Below are 22,256 nucleotides of genomic sequence, written 5' to 3'. Positions count from 1 at the left end.
TGCTCTGTGTGACTGATTTTATTTGCTATCGACTAGCCTTTTAATATTTCATACTCATTTTACTTTTGAGGAGCGTGTGAGAATTGGAATGTTTGTTGAAGGATTCTCGTGTTTGTTACAACTCATTTTACTGAATGATAATAATGAGGATGAAACAGAGGTTCTTAGGAGTTTAGGATATTTTGAGAAGTCGGGTATAAGGGAAGAGTACTATGAGCAAAGTGAGAAGTCCATGATTCCGATAAATTTTTAGAAATGTTTAAAAGTAATGTTCGGGGGGAGGATGAAGAGGGAAAAATCTCAAATGATTTCACTAAGACCTGTCACAGTTTTATCAACAAAGTGGAAGCCCCAACTCATACTTAGATTCCTTTTTGCCAGGAAGTCCGCTGCTTGATTCCCTTTCCCTGTATGTGCGTGTATTGCGTTGCTTTAGTTGACTGATTGTTTATTTGACTTTTTTTTTTCATATTTTTGTTTCAACTTTACAACCACAAACCCAAATACCCCTCATGTTAAAGTTAATACTCGATTTCAATTTAACCTTTAAAATTTTATTGGATTTAAATTGAACTCTAAAATTTATAATCATAACTTGCATTAATCTTTGAGCTAATTTCCGTTAACAGCGTAATAATTTGATATATTAATTTATTACAGTTTGAATTTATCATTCTAGATCTATGTGATCGAGATGGGTTAGAATTTTCAAAAGTTTAATTGATGCTCTTAGAATCCCAAATATTTTAAATTGTACTTGTTATTATTATCTTAGTAAGAATGTTAAAGAACCAGTTAAACATATAGAAGATTTAGTAGATCTCATTCATATAAAATCTAGATATAAAGTTTAAATGTAAGTAAGTTAAAATCTAAAATCAACACGTATTTATAAAAATTAATTTAAAAAGTAATGCGAATTACTATTATAAATTTTCTTGAAATTGAGTCATTTGTAAATTTGGAAATCATATTAAATTCAATTTTAACTTTTAGAGATAAAATTGAATATTAACTCTTAAATCTACATAACATTTATATGCAAAACAAATAGGAGATCATTTTATTTTTTGATTGGGACTACTGTATTTTTTCTAGCGGTACTCTCATCTCAAGTTAAAAACTCTATAATTTCAAATAATAATATATTTTAAAATTTGTTTTTATAATTCCGTCTCTGTTTTACGAACTATTTGATTCCTTATAATATATGCACATATAAGTTAAATATTTATAGACACACAAAAATTGAAAAAGGTGTGCAACTACGTGAGAGGTACTATTTTACAACACTCTAATGTGTTAATACATTATAGGACTTGTTTCGTGAAGTTTTAAGAAAATATATTTTTAAATAATTTTGTTTTGAGAGATTTTTTAAAAAATAAAAATAATTTCATATTTAAATGTTCAATAAAAAATATTTTTTATTTATTAATTATATTTAAGTATAATAATATAAAAATATTTATTTATTTATTTATTATGTTAAAATATTTTTTTTAAGTAAAAAAATTTCTTAAAAAATATAAATTTTTAAATTTTTTAATATTTTTATTTTTATTATTAAAAATTTATTAAATACACTAAAAAAATAAAAAAATCATTGATATATTTTTTTAATAACTTAAGGACACTCAATAGCACTAAAGGACTTCACATTAAGGCCTTGCAAAATGGACCAATTTGTTTGAGATAGGTACCATTTTGCAATAAGAGGTTGCAACGGAGATATATTTTTTTCATAAATTGAAAATTTTGGCAACAAGAGAATACAAAATGGATGACACTTTCAAAACCAAAAAAAAAAAAAAGAAAAAAAACTGAGTAAAAACTAGGATTTTTATGAATGCTGGATTTTTTTTTTTTTGAAGAATTCTAGTGGCGAGAATTTTTACCATGTGTGATCAACCAAGCGGGGCTAATTTTTTTTTTATATATGAAACCAAGTTTGGTGTAATGTTGGGTTACGAAATTTTGGGGTGATTTATACTATTGTGATGGCGTTCAGGTGGAGAAAAGAAATCGGACGGTCCGATTTATTATAGCTGAAAGGGGACACAAATCAAACCATCCGATTTGTGGTTTATGGAGGGCAGTGCAAAGAAATCGGACCCACCGATTTCTTGCTTGACGTTTTTTTTTTTGCCCAAAGAAATTAGACCCAGCGATTTCTTTGCTCGATGGAAAAAATTTTGCAGGCCTTGAAATCGGACCCAGCGATTTCTGGTTTTCCTTTTTTTTTTTTTGCGCGGGCCGTTCACTGATTGGATGGTTCGATTTTATTGTTTAAAAAAATTCGAATGATCATGAAAGCGGTCGGACGGTCCAATTTGAGTTTAATATATATATATAAATCCAACCCAACGCTGAGGGATGATGGAGGAAAAATGGTCGGTAAAGAATTCACAAAATTAATCGCGTTGCAAGTATAGTTCTAAACCGACAATTAAATCTCAATCAAATTTAATTTGTTTGTCACAATGCAAACCCAATAAATATAAACTGAAGTATTTAAATCTCGGGTCATCTCTCAAGGAATTGCAGAAAAGTATACTTATAATTGGTTATGAAAAAGTATATTTTTTGGTTTTTGAAATAAGAACAAGAAAGTAAAATGGCAAGAAAATAAATCAATAACTAAGAAAGCTCCTAATAAGGAAAGAGAATTAGAAGTCCTATCCTAATTATCATTATCAATTGTGATGGTAATTGCCTTTTGCTTTCACTTATTTAACCTCTAACAATGAAGGTAAGTCAAGTGAGCAAAATCAATTTAACTACACGAGTCCTAATCAAAGACTAGATTTAGTGAAGCCTAAGAACTAGCAATTATCAATTACCAATCAACAAAAGAGTTTTGATAACTCAATAGTCTCTAATTGATTAATCCAAGTTAAGAACGTAAAAGTCTAATTTAAAATCCTCCAAAGCATTTTATCAAATACTTGGAAGGCACAAAACAAAAACATAGAAAACTAACAAGGAAAATAAATCTAAACAACCAATAGCAAGGACTCAATAACAGCAGATGAAGAGAGAAACAATAAACATGAAATACTTCAAATTACATTAAAAGGGAAATTGAATCTAACATAGAGAGTGCATAAACTAAATTGGAAAAATAAACAAATCAACAAGAGAAAATAAACTAAGATGCTAGAGAAATAGAATGTAGAATAGAAACTAAATCAAAGCAATGTAGAAATCTGAATTTAAGAATAACTAAACCTAAACTAAGAGAAACCCTAAAACCTAGAGAGATGAGAGAGCCTCTCTCTCTCTAGAAACCTACATCTAAAACCTAATATTATGAAAAGTGAATGAATGAGAAGTGTATGATTGATTCTGCTCCACTTCCAGCCTCTAATTTGTATTTTCGGACTTGAAACTAGGCCAAAAATAGCCCAAAATTTGCCCCCAGCGATTTCTGATACGTACAGCATGTGGCTCTGTCACGCGTACGCGTCGCCCACGCGTACATGTCGCTTGTCTACCGCACTATCCACGCGTACGCGTCATCCACGCGTACGCGTCGCCTAACAGCAAGGCAACTATGACAAATTGCATATCATTTCGAAGCCCCGGATGTTAGCTTTCCAACGCAACTGAAACCGCCTCATTCGGACCTCTATAGCTCAAGTTATGATCGATCTAATACGAAGAGGTTAGGCTTGACAACTTTACAATTCCTTCAATTTCTTGTATTCCTTCCACTTTTGCATTCTTCCTTTCCATCCTCTAAGTCATTCCTACCCTATAAACCCTGAAAACACTTAACAAACATATTACGGTATCGAATGGTAATAAGAGAGGATTAAAAATAGCAAATTTAAGGCCAAAGAAGTATGTTTTCAATCATAGCACAAAATTAGGAAGGAAAATGTAAAACGTGCAATTTCTATGAATAAGTGTGAGAATAATGGATAAAATTCACTAAATTAAGCACAAGATAAACCCTAAAAATGGGGTTTATCAAGGGATCAACTTCATCTTCTTCTTCTTCCGAGCTCCAAATCTCCGAAGCTCACCTCTATCTTTCTCTTCTCCATTATCATGGATGATAGAGTGAGATTAAAAGTGTATTATCATGGCCAAATATTATTACAAACATCTGAAAGAGTGAAATTTGTGTGTGAAAATTCATTAGATATTATAATTTCTTTCACACTGTCATATGAAGAATTAAAAGGTGTGATTTGTGAGAAGATGGATTCTCAAATATCTAGGAGAGTGTCGTGTATTCTGTACATATATCCTATATCTGTCTTTGGTGGGTTCGTGCAATTTCAAACGAAATACGTAACAGATGAAGCGAGCACGTAAGAAATGTTTTCAGTGTATCTTGAAAGTCGGTCCCGAATATCGTTCATCGAACTGTATATCGAGTTCGAGCAATCTGCAGCGGACCGAGATATTGAATTGAAAGATTACAACGGTGATAGTGAGGAAGAGTTTGAAAGTAACTACGAGGTGGTTGATCCGGGTGTAGACGAAGATCAAGCTGACGATGCTATGGTGGCAGATGTGGCGGATGTGGCAAATGCACTAGCAAACCAGTAACCGTTTGTGGAGCCGACTTTCATGCGGTCGTTAGATTTGGAGGCCATGCATGCACCAGAGTTTCCTCAATATATAAATGCAGGTACGTCATAATTTTAAATAATGATTTGTTAAATTATGATTTGTGCATATGTTTTGAGTTTGATACGAATATTTAAGACAACATTAAATAGGCAAAAATATAGCATATAATTAGTAATGGTTTAGGGTTTAATTATGAATTAAACATGTATGTTGAAAAATTTAATATTTCGCATTCTTGTGTTATTATTAATTTATTAAATATCATTTGATAATGTAGTTGATAATTATGTTAACTTTTGATTTATTCTTGATTTATGGATCATAGATTTTATTAATTCAACAAGTATTTATGAATTATTTATTGAAATATAAAATTTGTGACGTGATTGCAGCAGATCTTCCTGTTATGACGGATGGTGAATTTATCGTGGGAATGGAATCCAGTTCTAGGGAGGCAGTAATTAAGGTAGTAATTACCGTATGGTGTGAACTGCTCAAGCTTATGTTGTGCTTGTGTTTGTGGCGGTTGCGGTGGCGATGCTGGTGGCGCTGGTTGTTCTTGTTGATTATCCTGATTATGAATAGGATCACACTCCTGATTCTCTTGCGGTACTATATTTGACAGATGCAAGTGGTCACCATATGTACCTCGGTACCAATGCAAGTAGATATCTAGCTGATGCTGTGAGGGCACCATGTGCTCGACAAGAGCATGACTATACTGATTTGTCCAATGCTTAACCCAAAATGAGTGGGTTCCAGACCAATCTTGATTCTTGGGACCTGTCAGAACTTCACCGTGTGCTTCACCTAGATTCCGCTCTTGATGAGGAACGTCCTGAGTCAAGCCAAACTGCCTCCTCAATTTATCAGATGCATGCCACTCAATGCATTCAAAAGATATAAACGGAACTGTGGCACTTCAAATAGCCGAATGCTGACGGATGTCAGCAGGAATCACGTTTGGATCGATCCAACCAATTGCATAAGCCTCCCAAACAAACTGCACACGTTATGCAAGTAAAAGAGGATTAAACACCGAATAATAATACGGATAAACAAACACAACTAGTTAATTACAACAAACCTATCCTTCTTGTAGATCATCCAGTGCTCTCCTAAAGTGAGCAAGACTACGAAATCTGTAAGGCTAATTCTCACGATCCCAGTTACGCCACCTAACATCAGACAATTCGTTAATTAACATTCATCAATCAAATATAAAATACACATTTTTCAAAGCATTTAGTAATTAAATTTACCTATTTGCAATCGGAAATAGTCGAAGATTGCCAGGAATCGGCGCAATAAATGGCAGACGGATCCAAGCCCAGGTAAGCAAAAGGGTCAGCGGACCATCAATCTCCTTACAGTCGACACGAGTTGCCCTACACAACGCTCTATAGAGGTGTGCCAGGCATGCCGAGCCCCAACTAAACTGTATGATACCGGCAAAGTTACGGAGTAACGGCAGAAACTTCCAGTGCACCCCTGCCCCAAACTTATCACCAAACACAACGGTCCCAAACAATAACATTATGTGGCACTTCACGTACCTCTGAATCTAAATATCATCAACCAACACTAAACGATCTTTCAATCCTCGAATCCACGTCAACTTGATGAAACTTCCCCTACAGTCTGCCTTCCTAGGTGCAACACCAAACTAATCCAAGCATTCAACCTCTAATGCCTCATAAATACTGAGTGTCGGTCCTGTAACTGGCAAACCATTCGTCGGAAGACCAAGAATTAACGCCACGTCTTCAAGCGTCACGACACACTCACCAACCAGAAAATGGAATGTGTGAGTCACAGAGCGCCATCTCTCGATCAGAATATTAACCAATGCTGACTGACATTGGACAACTCCAATCTGTGAAACATGATAAAAGCCGATCTCCCGTAAAGGTCCCTCCACTATTTGATTGTACGGATCCGGCGGCAAGTAGTGGTCACATTGCAACATTCGAGAACCCTAAACAAAAACATAATATTAATTACTTAACAAATTAAATTTAAGAGAATAAAATTTTCATTATCAAATAACCAGTAAAAATTCACAATCAATAAAAATAATAATAACAACAATACATTAATTAATTAATTATTATATTATATACTAATATTCAAATAACTATTCTATTCTATTCTAACAATATACATATAATAATAAATCAATCATTAATTCTTTATTAAATATTTATATTATACTCATAATAAAAAATAATTAATTCAATAATTTTTATTTATAATATTTATTTTACTATCATACGAAAGCTTAATAATAAACATTATTACTACAATAAATTCATTTATTACTAACGATTAATACTAATTAATTTATTTATTATCACACGTTATAACAATCTTAATATTAGTCCTATATTCTAATAATAATTAAATAAACCATCAGACGTGAGTAATAAGAATTATTATTATTATTATTATTATTATTATTATTATTATTATACAATTAGTATTGGGCTAGTCCAATTAGAGAATTATATTATAAATAGGAGTATGATGTAATAATGTGGAAAAGGCATGGTGTAATTGGAAACTCTACTTTCTCTCTTTGGCCCTAATTCTAGGGATTTCTCCTCTATTCTCTCTGATTATCTCTAATTCTCTCTAGTGCTTGATACAAATTCGTATCAAATGGTGCTTTCATTGAACACCATGCCAAATTCCTATGATGACACAATTTGGGATCAGATTCAAACTAACTTAGCTCGCTTGAATTCAAATTATGAAAAACGATCCAAGATGCTTGCAGAAATCCAGGCAACTTGCACCAAAATTTGTGCAACCTTGCAAAGTCATCAACGACTCCAACAGCCTCCAATTTTCCAGTTTCAGGCCAAATCAAACTCAGAAGTCCCACTCCTCAGCAACAATTCAACAAAGCTAGCAGCAGAAAATGCAATAATCACAGATCTCCGATTTTGGAATTCAGATCCAAAATATCAAAGTGCAGAAGTAGAGTATACAACAGCGAAAGCTTCAGAATCAGTAAGGAATCCAGAAATTATAGAAGAAGTTCACATCAAAGGAGAAGAAGGAGACTCATCAGATTTCAAGTTTACAGTTCAACCTCAACAACAAACAAAATCAACAGAGGTGGCAGATTGGGCAATAATTCAACATTCATCTTTGTCTATTTGTAATTACTATGATGCAGTACCACCATTTCAGCAACAACAACAAACTTCTTGTCTAAATTCAACTCTCATAGATGCAGAAAACGAAGAAGAAGCAACAGATTTGGCTGAAGTAGCAAAATTAGCTTTCAATTTTGAATTTCAACCAGTGGAATCAACAGCCATTTCAGTTCAAGCAGGATTCCAGAATTCAATTCTAGAACTGCAATCAAACTTACCTCTCATTCCAGAACATACAAGAGAAGAACACCTGGATCTGCATTTGGCGCATTTGGAGGAAACGGCTCCGGCCGAGGAAGAAGTTGTCGTCCAGGGCGGCGGATCAGCAGCGCAGGAGTTGAATCGCCCACCGCCAAAGCCACCTTACTTGTTTACACAGGCGGCGGTTGGCCCGGCGACAGCAACTGGCGCTGGCGAAACTGAGGTTCTACCTCGAGCCAGCGACGCCGTCACAAAGGTGGAGGGAAATGACATCGTGCATGAAGGTGGCGGCTGGATCCAAAGCGGCAAGGACTGTGGCGCGAGTGGTTCCGCAGATGTGCTTCGCTGTGGCGTTGTCGCGACACGAGGAGCACTGCGAACGACGAACAGTCGTGTGGAGGAAGCACTAAGTTCCGACGGTAATCCTCGCAGAGGCTGGCTCCGTCATGCTTCTCCGTTAGTGGCCAAGCCACCGCCTCTCACGGCGGCTGTCTTCCCGTGGGATCGAGGCGGCGAACGACACAGCGACGATTTGCAGTGGCGAGCGGCGATTTCGGTAAGTGGCAAAGAGAATGCCACAACGAACCGAGGAGACGGAAGATGGAGAAGGCAGGACGGGAGCTGGACGGCGGTTTCCCCATGCAACTCCACGACTGCCGGCGACGTGTGGGTTGGAGTGGAGGCGGCTGCATCCTTCCTCCTCTTCCCCAGCACCAGGAATGAAAGGGAGGGGAGAGTACTGCTCCCTGTTCGTGGGTTGGGCCTCCCTCATGAGTGTGCAGCCCAAACTCAGCTACGGCAGAATGGGCCAATTACTACCAAAAATTATTATTGTGATCAATTAATGGATCCAATTATTTTTAAACAATGGGATCCTGGTGGTTAATTTTTTTTTATAACAGTAGCATAGACAATTTTATTTTAGGATTGGAAATATTTTATATTACTTGTAATTAGCTTTTACAATTTTTACTAGGATTTATAATTGTTTTTCGCAACCTTGAGGACAAGGTTGTTTTGAAGGGTAGGGTAATGATACAATTAGTATTGGGCTAGTCCAATTAGAGAATTATATTATAAATAGGAGTATGATGTAATAATGTGGAAAAGGCATGGTGTAATTGGAAACTCTACTTTCTCTCTTTGGCCCTAATTCTAGGGATTTCTCCTCTATTCTCTCTGATTATCTCTAATTCTCTCTAGTTCTTGATACAAATTCGTATCATATTATTATTATTATTATTACAATAAATTCATTAATAACAATTAATATTAATTATTTTATTTATCATATCTCTATTTTAATAATATTTATTATTTATTATTGCAATTATTCTATTAATAACAATAATTAATTTATTATCATAACGTACCATAATCCTTCTAAAAAATATTATTACACTAATCCCTAATCTCTAACATTTCCATTATAATTTATTATTACTAATCCCTAAAATTATTTTAATTAAATTAAAATATTTAAAAATTATTATTACACTAATTTCTAACATTATCATTATAATAAACTACTAATCTCTAACATTATAATTATTATTTTAATTAAAATAAAAATTTTAAAATAAAAACTTACATAATTAGAATGAACAAGATAATTAGAAATGTGAAACTCCGAACAATTGACATCTTTTATTCTTCTTCTTTTTCTTGGCATTGCTAAAAATGAGTGGCCCATTTTTTTTATTCAAAACTGGGACATTATCAATGGAAGAAAATGAATGGAATGAAGCTGGTGGGATTGAAAGTGAATATCTGGTTTCTTCGAAAGTAAAAGAGAATGGGACATTGAATCAGGTTTGGAGAGTATACATCTTGGTGGGATCGGTAACATGCATGCGTAACATGTGGCTAGAGGCACAAATCAAACGGTCTGATTTGTATACCTTTCCAACCTTTAATCGAACTGTTTGATTACTGTCTTCAAATTGGACCGTCCAATTTTTTCATCGCAACCGTCACATCTCTGTAAAATACCATAAACTCCCATATTCCTGTGATACCCCATCTTCATTCCAATATAAAAAATAAAAAAGTAACCAAGGAGCAACAAACATTGCTCTCAGACTGAATATATAAAATTCAGTAAATTAAATAATTAATTAATAAATTAATTATGAAATAAAGAAATTAATAAATTAAATTTTATAATTTAAATAGATAAAAATATTTAAAATACGAATTTAAAAAAAAATTGTATCACATTTTGGTTGATATTACCAACGAAATTGAGAAAGAAAAAACGAAATACTTATACTACACAATTATTATTTGTAGGCCAGGGTATCACAATTTTGGTACTAAAATTTTTGTGTTTTCTTCCTTTATTTCTTTTCAAAAAGATATTGGGATATGATGAATAGATAAAGTTAAAAAAAAATTATCTTTTCACCTACTTAGCATTCCTTTTCCGTAATTCCTTAGGTTTCTTTTGTTTACTTAAATTAGGATTGAAATCCAATATTGTGTTTAGTAGTTAAAGATTAAAAATTTAAAATTAAAATTTTAATTTTAGAATATAAAATTTTTATTTTTTTAATATTTTTTTAAAAAAAATATTCTCATTTAATTTTTTAAATTTTAAATTTATTTTTTATTCTCTATATTTATCTTAAACTAAACATAATACAAAAATTTAATTTACAGCATCTGTCTTTTAATTTTTCTTCCAAACACAAACTAAATGTATAACTTTTCTGTTTTCATTCACAATTTTGTGTTTTTTTTTTAAGTTTTTTATTTATTCTAAAAAATTAGATGTTTAGTATAAGTATATAAACATTTCGTTCCTAATATTAAAAATATAAAAAGCACAAAAAAAATTAATAACAAAAACATAGAAATTTATAAAATTGAACGAAGAAATTTGTGAAATTAAATACAGAAATAGTCAAAATAAAAAACACAAAAATATTTGGTACACAAATAAAGAAAGTTCATAAAAAAATAACTCACTTGATATGTCTTAAACGAAACATAGAATAATGTTTTATTAAACACAAAACCCAGAAATTATGTGTTTTTCTCTTCTAAAATTTTCTTGTTGATTATAAAATTTTTTTTGTATTTATCGTAAAAAAAAAAAAGAAATAGAAAAAACATAGAATTTCTGTGCTTTTTTTTGAAATAATGGTTAGCTTATTGAAGTCTTATAATGGAATCCAAGAAGCTCTTCCTGACAGGAAATCAATCAAATTTATATATCAATCACTTATTTGTTGCTGCACACAAGTTAAATAAACAATCATCTTTCGGTATCATTCTGCAGATAAGAGAACAGCAACAGCTCAAGCAACTTCACTCAACTTATGTCGAGTAAAATTCGTTTCTAAGTGAACTTTTCTTAGTACAATGCTTCAAATTCAAGAAGTTACCAAGACAGCAACCAAGAAGCACCTTGATTTCTAGTGCTTGAACTCCTTAATGGATTTCCTGGATTGTAACAATCTGAAACATGCTCCGGGAATATACTTTCTTCGAGAGGACCACAAGCTTCAGGCGAAAGCAAATCCGAGTATCCTTCAACGTTCGAGCAGTTCCATGGAGTTTTTGAGCTCACACTAAGTGTGATATTTGATAGGCAAATGTCGACAAAATTGTCACCTTTTATACCTTGTATAAGGCCTGCGCGTTTGATATTTTCTCCTATCACATCCTTGATAGTAATCTTTTCTATTACAGGCAAAGCATCTGGGTTGTAATCATCATCAGGATGTTCTTTGTATAAGCCATTGAGCCTAATAGCAATATCTACATTATCCAATGTCATTTTTGAGATATAGACATTTCGAACATAACCACCCCTTCCGCGAGCAGTCTTTATTCCAATCCCTGTATGCGAATCAAAAATGTAAATATCCTCTGCAAAAACACCTGAAACACCTCCAGACATCTCACTTCCAATAGCGATTCCTGCGCTTGTTGTTTTCCCAACGAGCCTACGGATGACAATGTTTGTACTAGGACGACCAAACGAAATTCCATATTCATCCCAACCACTTTTGATGGCAACCAGATCGTCCCCGGTGCTTATGTAACAATCTTCAATGCATATATCATCTGAAGAATCTGACAACATTTAGAGGTAGAGAGTCTTTTCAATGAAAGTTGTTAAGGAGGTAGGAACTACTTAATTGTTCATACAGAAAAAGTTTACTTATAAATGGAAAATCTAACTACTCTACTTAAGAGAGAATTTGAGCAATCAGGCAAAACAATGGAGGAAAAACGTTTTTAAAAATACATTGATTTACGACTAAGATATTTCCATGAACACGAGATCACTTTTTCCTTTTAATTTAAATGAAGATTTCATTTAAAAGGAACTTGAGATCAATCTAGAATGCTTGTGAATTACCAATGACCTTATGTATCATTTTCTAGCTTAAGGTTAAACTCTCACCTGGATTTATCCCATCTGTATTCGGAGAACTGGAGGGAGCATGGATTGTGACATTTTGAACTGTAACATGGCTGTTCATAGAAAAAAAGACTCATTTCCAGCTAATCATAAAAGCTTGCAGAGTTTCATAACGATGGTGATGGAAATTGTTAAGTACAAAAATTAGGAGAGAAAATATAAAGTCAACCGTGTACGAAGGGATCAAACCTGCAATATACAGGGTGAATATTCCAAAATGGTGAATTCAAGAAAGTTAAATTTGAAATGAGAATCCCAGATGAATTCATCAATTCAACCAAATGGGGACGTGTATAGTCCAATGTTTTGTTCCGAAACCTGCTCCACCAGATTCTCCCTTGACCATCTATAGTTCCATTATTACCTTCATCAACATAGCAACTGCATCAATAAACCAAAATGCATGTAGAAGATGGTTCCTCTTAGGGTAAACCACCAATTTAGTTCTTGAAAGATTGACAGGTACTTGACATATGTGCTTTGTTTAACAAATTTGTTCACACCTACATATTCAATCTTTTATTAGACATAAAATTGAGTTAATTTTTGGGGAAATTTCTCAAATAGATTACATCTTTTGAGTACCATAACCGATTAAGTTTATTCGCGGGCTAAATCGCTAACGCCTCAGTTTTTTAGCATTAAATTGGTAGTCTAGTCTATCATTTTATAATATTACCAACCTGTAATGATAACATCAGTCAAATTGTTACCATAAATGAGGCTTTTATGCCTTCCACCAGGCAACTCCCTTCCTCGACCATATGAGGGTAGGGAATCCACAATGGGCCAATCATCGGAGTTCTGTAACAAGCAACAAGCAAGATACACCAATTTATTCACATGGTTTATTTTATAATTGAGATTGCAATGTCAAATCCCACATTAATAAGCTATCAGGTTTAATGGAGTTACATTAGTGCATAAAATTCCAGCACAACATATACCGCAGATTGCTTAAGCTCAAAGAAGTAAAATTATCCTTGCACATATTCTAAACAAGATGCTACCACATAGGTTAATATGCATAACAAATGTAAATAGTTAATTTGTAATAAAAGTGCCACTATTGGCAGATATGATGAGCTTCTTTTTTGTTATGTTTTATCATAATATTTGCGATGAAAGTTTACCGTTGATCCAAGAATTACTGCATCCTTGTCCAACCACAAAGTTAGGTGGCTGATAAGATCAAAACTTCCGGTTAACCATTGGCCAGCTGGGACAAAAAGCTTTGCTCCGCCTTTGTCTGCGAAAGAATTTAGGTAGAAAATGGCATTCTGAAATGCTTTTGTGTTGAGAGTGATTCCATCTCCAACGGCTCCAAATTCAGTAATACTAACACTATGAGGTCGAATTTCCTCAACATAATTTGGATTGCAGCTTTCTGAGCTGCTCCGCGTTGTCCATGAGTTGCAACTAAACAATGCAAGTACCAGAAACACATCCACCAGCTGCAAGAGAAACATTTAACAATTACTTATCATCTATGATGCATGAATAAAATTATCAGATTTACATGTAACATATCTATTCAATATCCGTATCATATTTGTGCAACATAAATTTTAATAATATTGACTTATATGAGCTATAAAGAGTGTCCAAAGATGTTGACCAAGTACTTCAAATTGATGAGTGGAAACTGTACACTAAGAACAAACAAAAGCAGAGAAGCAACGCAAATTAAATTAAATTATACTAAGGTGCACACATTGGATTATCCAACTGGTTTTTCATTCTTGATCTATGTATAACATAATAAAAATAATTTTGCATTAGATCTCACTCCACCGAGTACGGTGAAACAGAGCAAATTAACATAATAATAATTTTGCATTTAGAATCGAAAGCAATAACCAAAGAGAACTCACAGCTGAAGGTCTCTTCATATGACCCTTTATTTGGCCCAATAACCTGACCAGGGGGCGGAGCCTTAAACTTCAAAGCAACCACCAGTCCACCAGTGCCCGTCGAAGGAGGAGGAAGAAGAATTTTAATGTTTATTGAATAAATTATGAAGGAAGAAGGAATAGTGAATAGAAAGAAGGGTCATTTAGAGAGAGAGAGAGAGAGAGAGAGAGAGAGAGAGAGAGAGAGAGAGAGAGAGGCATCAATCAATTAACAAGCAAAAATCATTGACAAGGAACTGTTTGTGCCTCTCAAAAATTAAGCAGTAGGACCCTCCGTTCTTTCACTATGTCTCTCTCTCTATATAACTTCTTCCAAACACTTCCCATTTCTGTTTCGCTCTTTTAATGTGTGTGGAAGGAACAAAACACAGGCCGCAAGAGAAAGAGCGACGGTTGTTGAAGAGAGCGAAACTCAATGATTCTAAGGAGTGTTGAGTTGTGTTCTATTATTAAGTGAGAAGCATGAGCGGAAGATGGCGGTGTTTGATTGTGCCTTTGTCACCGATTACAGTGGTGAGGCAACACACTCACTCTGACTTCCCAATACAAACAGAAATGGATGGAGAGAGAGAGAGAGAGGAATTGCACGGAATTTGGATTTGCATGGGAAAGGGGTGCACCAATTGAGTCCACTATGTATCTCGTGCGTGTTCCTTGTGACAAAACACTCTTTGAATTCCCATCCTCATTTTACTAACAGATTTTTGCCAGTTCGAAAGTTCGTCTGTCAACACTAGTGTCTATCTGGTCACCTGACTTTTCAGTTTTGAATTGATAACTATGCTCTATCACGTTGCTAATCATTTGCTCTTTCTCATTGTAGCCCCTAATTCATTCTTAAATTTTTATTTTTAATTTTAGGGTTTCTGTCGGTGCTATTATAAAATGTTAGTTTTGAATTAACTTATTTTTATAAAAAATAAATTATTTTTATTAAATTTTGAACACATTTAAATATATTTAAAAAAATGTCATAAAAGACTATTAACATATATTATTTAGAATATTTACCTATTTTGATTCTTAAAGAATTTCGGATCAGACACTTTAGTCTCCAATTAAAATTAATTACTCGATTAATGTCACTTGGCTAATAAACTAATACATATATAAAGAGTGAGTACAGTAATAATACACACATACATATACAAAGAGTGAGTACAGCAGTAATGCGCATATATTAGTGTAGTACAGATAGTTAGTGTATATAATCAATTATAAAAAGTATTTGTTATTATTTTGAATTATTATTTTATTTTAATTTATTGGTTAAATAATTTAAAGAATATTCCTATTTTATAACATCAATTATAAAAATTATTATTATATTATATATATTTTGCCCTCACTGAAAAAATTTTCTGGATCCGTCACTGGTAAGCACACTCTCATTCATAATCAAACACTCTCCTTTACTGTTCCTCACTATTTCAAGATTCTACTTCAAGATTCAAATCCTCTTGTTAAAGTTTGATTGATCTAATTAGAAAATTTAACTAGAAGTTGCTTAACTCAATCCTTTAGTCCTCGTAGAAACGATATTCACTTACCGTGGTATTACTTGGAGTAATTTAGTGTACTTACCAATATTCAAGCGTATCAAGTTTTTGGCTCATCACCTATATTAGTGGTCCTTATTTTTAATTCTTCCTTAAAAAATATTTTATTAAAAAATATTTTTTTAAAAAACTAACAATACCTTACTTACAAAAAATAAAATAAAAAATTTGTTTAATATTTTAAAACTCTTTTTTAAAATTTTATCTAAATTTGAAATAGTTTTTATCTATTAAAAAATTTTTAAAAAATAAAAAAATATTTTTTTAAAAGCCAATTAAAACCGATTCCAAGTTTTTAGAAAAAGATCTTTTTTAATGAAAAATAATTTTTATTTTTTAGCATATTTAATAAAATTTTAATAGTAAAAAAAATATTAAAAATTTAAAAAATAATTGTTTAAAAATTACAATTTACATATTTTTTTTAAAAGATCTTTTTATATTATTGTATCTAAATATAATTATTAAATAAAAAAATTATATTAAAAATATCAATAGAACATTATTTTTTTTAAAAGAATTTAAAAAATACTTAAAAGAAAATTTCAGAAAAAATCACTCAAACAAACTCTTAAAATAGTCCCTTTTGATTTTTATTTTATTTTTTTATTTTTCAAATTGTAAGAGATGTTGGTCTTTTTTTAGGTTTTGGTAGTTCATATGATTGTTTCTCTATCTTTTATAAATTTTGGAGTAAATTACTAAAAATATTTTGAATTATTAAATTACTAATAATAGTACTTTAACTTTAAATATATATTATTAAAAAGATTTTAAAAATTAGATTTTAATATAATTTTTTTCTATAATGAATTAAAAATAAAATATTTTATTTTTAAAATTTGACAATTTTAGATAATTTTTACAATTTTTTGTTGCAAAAAGTTAAAAGTAATTTTTAAAAAAAAAAAATTCAAATTCAAATTCAAATTTTGATGTCGTTTTTGTATATATTTTTTAAATAATTATTCAAACATACCTATAAAATTTCGGATCAAATACTCAAGTAGCCAAATACATAAGTATTTGTTACTTATAGTTATAAATGCATTTTTTTAATTATTTTTATGACATTTTAAAATATTTTGAGAATAATTTTATGGTTAACAAATTTAGAAGTGTGATTTAATAATTAAAAAATATTTTTTTTAATTTAGTCTAAGTTTAGAAATTCCTTTGTCTCTATTCAAAAATTTAAAAACTAACATTAACGAAAAAAGTATCGAGTAATTACTCAAAACAAATTTAAATACCAATTTGAGATTTTATTCTAGAATTTATTTCGGTTTAAAATACTCTGAAAATTTCTAATTGTTCTCAAATATTAATTTTTTATTAGAACTTTAAGTCTCAAAAATTTATAATGAAGAATTGATATTGGATAAAAAATTCAATTGAATTCATATAATTATAAAACTTTTAGTCAAATAGTCCTTATGCTTTCAATCAATTTTGTATAGCTTGAAAAACTTATTAATAAGTCTAATTTTGGAAAGAACAAAGAATATTTTTAAAGAATTAAAAAGAGAGAATTAGGAGTAATAAAGACTACTAATAAAGGTTAATTAAAAAGAAGGAGAAAATATACTAAAATTATTAATAAGGATAATAAATTTTATTTAAGAGAAAGGATCATATTAATTTTATTAAGTGATAATGTTATTTTTGGATGTCATATTCTCTTTTGACTTACATTTTACCTTTTTAAAATCAAAGTTCTCTGATGAGTTTGGAAAACTCTAATTTAATTTTGATGATGAACAAACATTATTAAAATATTTAAATTACAAAATTATTAATTTGACTTTCACATAACATATGTTAATTAATAATTTTGTGATGCAGGTTTTTAATTGGACCGGAAAATAAAAATGTTGCTAGCCCAAATTAAAACCAACAATCAGCCTTGCTACATGTTTTCTATTATGTGGCTGAATTGTTGTATTAATGGGCCAAGCTAAATGTTATTGCAACCAGGCCCATATTTAATTTTGATGAATGTTTTCCTATGCTTGATCCGTTCCAAAACTCATCAGGAAAGCAAATGTTGCAATTGGGCCAGAAATTTAATAATTATAGCAACCAAGCCCAATTCCATTTGAAGATGAGATTTCCTCATGCTTTGTCCGAATCCATGAAGCAAAGAAAAAGCCTCAATGCTTCCAACGGATTCCATTACACCTCTTGGAAGGATTTCAAAGCTAACTTAAGCATTGGGAATATAAGCAAATGAGAGAAGATTGATTTGACTAAAGGCATCATTGCTACACGCCAACTAAGGGAAGCAAAAACAAGCTATTTTCAATTAATTAGTTTAACCACTATGAATTGCTTTTTCTTCAGATTCTTTCTTCTCTCTCATCTCTTTCTCTCTTCGATTATTACACAGGAAATATTGGTAGCCATGGAAGCGAAAATGAGCTACCGAAAGGAAGAGAAAGCAAGCCTAAAGACCATCACAATGATGGCAAGAAAACATACTAAAATAAAAATGAGCTGTGGCTGAGATTGTCACCAATTTTGGATAGATTTGGTGAGGTAATCTTGGCTTCTCCATGCTCAAAAAGGAAGAATAAGATCACGGCCAGCCAGGGAGATTCTTGAAGCATGGCTTGTCTTTGATTCTGCTCAACCACCACAGGAAGTAGCTAGAGTGGCGAAGTGATGGTTGAGGCAGAGATTAAAGCAGATGAAGTCATTATCATCATGAAGCATCAAGGGCCAGAAATCCATCTTGGAGAGCAAGCCAAGGGTGGAGAGCTCGGATTGATGAAGGGTGATGATCAAGAAAGAACTAGAGGTATTTGCATGTTGGGTTTTGCATGGTTATCTTTTCTCTCTCTGTGTGGCCGAACCGGTTTCTTGAAGGAAGAAGAAGTTGGCTTGGTTTTTGGCTTCAAGTGTGGAGGCTTTTCTCTTCTATAAAAAGGGGGAACAGCCACTGGTTGGAGCAAAGAGTTAGAAGTAAGCAGTGAGAGTGCAAGGCACAGGATTCTCAGAGCTACCTAAGCTTACAGATTTTCTTCTCCTTCAATGTATTCTGTTTAGTATTTTTTTTGTTTAATTTTGTCATGTCTTGAGTCTCATGGAAAAAGGCAAACAGTGAGGTTTGTATGAAAAAGCCATAGAGCGGAAAAAGGTAGAGAGTGCAAAATTAAAAGAAAAAGCCATAGATGTCTTAGAGTTTCTTTGTTCATCTATGTTGTGTTTCATGATTCTGTGGGAATCCCCTTGTAAGTTGGGTTAGCACTTTACAGTTTGTAATCTGGAAAGATTATAGTGAAATTCCATCATGTTTGTGATGGAGACTGGATGTAGGCTGCACTGCACTTAGCAGCTGAACCAGGATATATCTGGGTGTAATCTCTCTTCTCTCCTACTCCATTTCTATTTTCTACTACACATGAGCAAAAATAAAAAATATCTCGTGCCAAGTGACGAGACAAAACGAAAAAGTCTCATGGCTAGGGACGAGCTAAAAAAACAGAAAAGTCTCCTCTAAATCCAGCAAGTGTTAGCAAGAAAAAAGGGACTAAGATTCAACCCCCCCTTCTCTTAGCCACTGAAACCATCAATTGGTATCAGAGCTTGGTCTCAAAGAGATCAAGCTTTGCAGCTTGGAGTAAAGATCCTCATGGCAGAGAACAGTGGCATAAATGTGGTGTCCTATAATCTGACTGAAGGTCAATCAAGCAACAGACCTCCTCTTTTCAATGGGAAAAATTATACCTATTGGAAGGAGAGGATGAAGATATTTGTACAAGCAGTGGATTACAGACTTTGGAAGATTATCCTGGAAGGGCCTCAATTTCCAACTACCACAAGTGCAGAAGGAGTAGTCTCTCTCAAACCAGAAACAAGATGGACCGAAGAAGATATGAAGAAAATAGAGTTAATTGCCAAGTCAGTAAACCTGCTCAACTGTGCTATCAGCTTTGAGGAGTACCGACGAGTATTACGATGCACAACGGCAAAGGAAATCTGGGACAAGCTACAAATCACTCATGAAGGAACCACCATTGTTAAGAAAACTTGGACAGACATGTTGAACAGAGAATATGAAATGTTTGCAATGAAGGAAGGAGAGTCCATTGATGAACTGTTCGAACGGTTCAACACCATCATTGTTGGCTTAGATGCTCTGGGAATTACACATTCAGAATCTGTGCTAGTGAGAAGAGTGTTGAGATGTCTTACAAAAGAGTGGGAAACAAAAGCTTTAATTATTTCTGAGAGCAGTAGCTTAGATTCCATGACAGTTGATGATTTGAGAGGAAATCTTCTTGCTTTTGAAAACACCTATTTGAAAAAAGATTCAAAAAAGAAAGGAATAGCTTTTTCTTCTGTGACTAACCCTCTGGATGATGAATCCAGTGATAACTCTTCTGAAAATGAGTTTGTGTTGTTTGCAAAAAAATTTAGGAAAATGGTGAAGCTCAAAGGCAAAGGCAGCAGCTCAAGGAAGATGAAGAAAGACTTAGCAAAGTAACCTGTTACAATTGCAAGGAAATGGGGCACTTCAAATCTGATTGTCCCAAGTTAAAGAAGGAGGAAAAGCCGAAAAGAGTAAAGAAGAAGGGACTAATGGCCTCATGGGAAGACTTGGAGAATGACTCAGATGATGATGATGAAGAAACCGAGACCAAGTCACAACCATATCTCATGGCAGATCACATAGATCAGGTAGTCTTTCATAACCCTAACACTGAAGATCTTCATCTTATGATAGACCACCTTTCTGAAAAAATAAGATATTTTCTGCTGGAAAATCAAGAGCTTGAACAACAAATCACCATTCTTAAAGCTGAAAATAGTTTTCTTAAAGAGAAAGTAAGAGAGGCCGAAACTGCTTGTGACCTTGTTGAGGAAAATAAGCAGTTAAGAGCCCAAATTAAGAGTTGTGAAAGTAATCATTCTGTTCTTGCATATGTAGATTATTTTAAGCAAAATGAAGAGTTTCTTAAAGAGGTTAAAAGGCTTAAGGAAGACTTAGCGAAATTCACCCAAAGTTCTGAAAATTTGAATCAAATTTTGGCTAGTCAAAAACCTCTTTATGACAAGGCTGGGTTGGGGTTTTATAAATATGAAAAATCTCATTTTAAAAACATTGCCTCATCTTCAAATGATACAAGGTATCAAGACCCCACCTACTTTAACAAAACAGCAACTCCAAGATTTTGTAGGCTATGCAAACGAAATGGACACTTTCCTATTCAATGTTTCTTTGGTGAAAGAATGATTGGTGATAAAGTTTGTAAAGTTGTTTTTGATTACAATGGCTTAGGACATAGGAGATGGTTTAACGTGAAAGGATCCAAGAAAATTTGGATACCTAAGGTCACTTAAGCTTGTTTTGTAGGTGTGCCTAGCATCCAAACGGAAAGAAAATATGTGGTATATGGACAGCGGATGTTCTAGGCATATGACCGGGAAGACAACCTTCTTCATAAAACTTGATGAATATGATGGAGGTCTTGTCACTTTTGGTGATGATGCAAAAGGAAAAATAGTGGTTGTTGGGAAAGTTGGTAAAAATTTTTCTTCTTGTATAAATGATGTTCTCCTTGTACATGGTTTGAAACATAATTTGCTTAGTGTTAGTCAATTGTGTGATTTGGGTTTTGAAGTTGTTTTTAAGAAGTTTGTTTGTTTGGTTGTTTGTGAGAAAACTGGGGATATTTTATTTGAAGCTAAAAGGTGTAACAATGTGTATGGATTAACTCTTGGGGATTTAAAGGAACAAAATATAACATGCTTTACATCTCTTGAATCTGAAAAATGGCTTTGGCATAGAAAGTTGGGTCATGCTAGCATGTACCAAATTTCTAAGCTAGTCAAAAAGAATTTGGTTAGAGGAATTCCAAACATCAAGTTTGATAAGGATCTTACTTGTGATGCTTGCCAATTGGGCAAACAAGTAAAATTCTCTTTTAAATCAAAAGATGGAATCTCAACCAAAAGGCCATTGGAGATGTTACATATTGATCTTTTTGGTCCTACTAGAACTCAAAGTTTAGGAGGTAAACACTATGGTCTTGTGGTGGTAGATGATTACTCTTGATTTGGTTGGGTACTTTTCCTTGCTCAAAAGAATGATGCTTTTCAAGCCTTTTCCACTCTTTGCAAGAAAATTCAAAATGAAAAGGATTTGAAAATTGCCCATTTGAGAAGTGATCATGGAAGGGAATTTGAAAATCAAGATTTTGAAAAATTCTGTGATGACTTAGGAATTTCTCATAATTTTTCATGTCCTAGAACCCCCAACAAAATGGGGTGGTTGAAAGAAGAAATAGAAGTCTTCAAGAGATGACTAGGGCTATGCTATGTGAGAATGAGATTCCTAAATTTTTGTGGGCTGAAGCTGTGAACACAGCATGTTATATTTTGAATAGAACAA

At 32.9% G+C, this 22,256-nt stretch overlaps 1 protein-coding gene across 2 annotated transcripts; it reads right to left on the bottom strand.

Annotated features, from left to right (window-relative positions):
* Positions 1–11,143: 11,143 nt before the first annotated feature.
* LOC112776049 (probable polygalacturonase) lies at positions 11,144–15,127 on the bottom strand. Of its 2 annotated transcripts, none has more exons than XM_025820002.3 (6): positions 14,262–15,127; positions 13,521–13,841; positions 13,071–13,191; positions 12,577–12,751; positions 12,370–12,440; positions 11,144–12,035 (listed from the first exon to the last, which is right to left on the bottom strand). In XM_025820002.3, the coding sequence occupies exons 1-6, from the start codon at positions 14,277–14,279 to the stop codon at positions 11,338–11,340; spliced, it is 1,404 nt and encodes a 467-aa protein (XP_025675787.1). In that variant the 5' UTR covers positions 14,280–15,127; the 3' UTR covers positions 11,144–11,337. The 2 variants fall into 2 exon arrangements, with proteins under 2 accessions (XP_025675787.1, XP_072084926.1); XM_072228825.1 differs by having other exon boundaries at positions 13,101–13,191.
* Positions 15,128–22,256: the final 7,129 nt, after the last annotated feature.

The sequence above is a fragment of the Arachis hypogaea genome, chromosome 19 (genome assembly GCF_003086295.3).
Source record: "Arachis hypogaea cultivar Tifrunner chromosome 19, arahy.Tifrunner.gnm2.J5K5, whole genome shotgun sequence".
Lineage (NCBI taxonomy): Eukaryota > Viridiplantae > Streptophyta > Magnoliopsida > Fabales > Fabaceae > Arachis > Arachis hypogaea.
This window is presented reverse-complemented; position numbering and strand designations above follow the sequence as displayed.

What these genes read in the sequence shown, in the direction of transcription:
- LOC112776049 (XM_025820002.3), bottom strand. An exon ending in GACTGATGTTATCATTACAG is followed by an intron (nt 12,752 to 13,070) that starts GTTGGTAATATT and finishes ATGTTGATGAAG; the next exon opens with GTAATAATGGAACTATAGAT. An exon ending in ATTCACCCTGTATATTGCAG is followed by an intron (nt 12,441 to 12,576) that starts GTTTGATCCCTT and finishes TTCTATGAACAG; the next exon opens with CCATGTTACAGTTCAAAATG.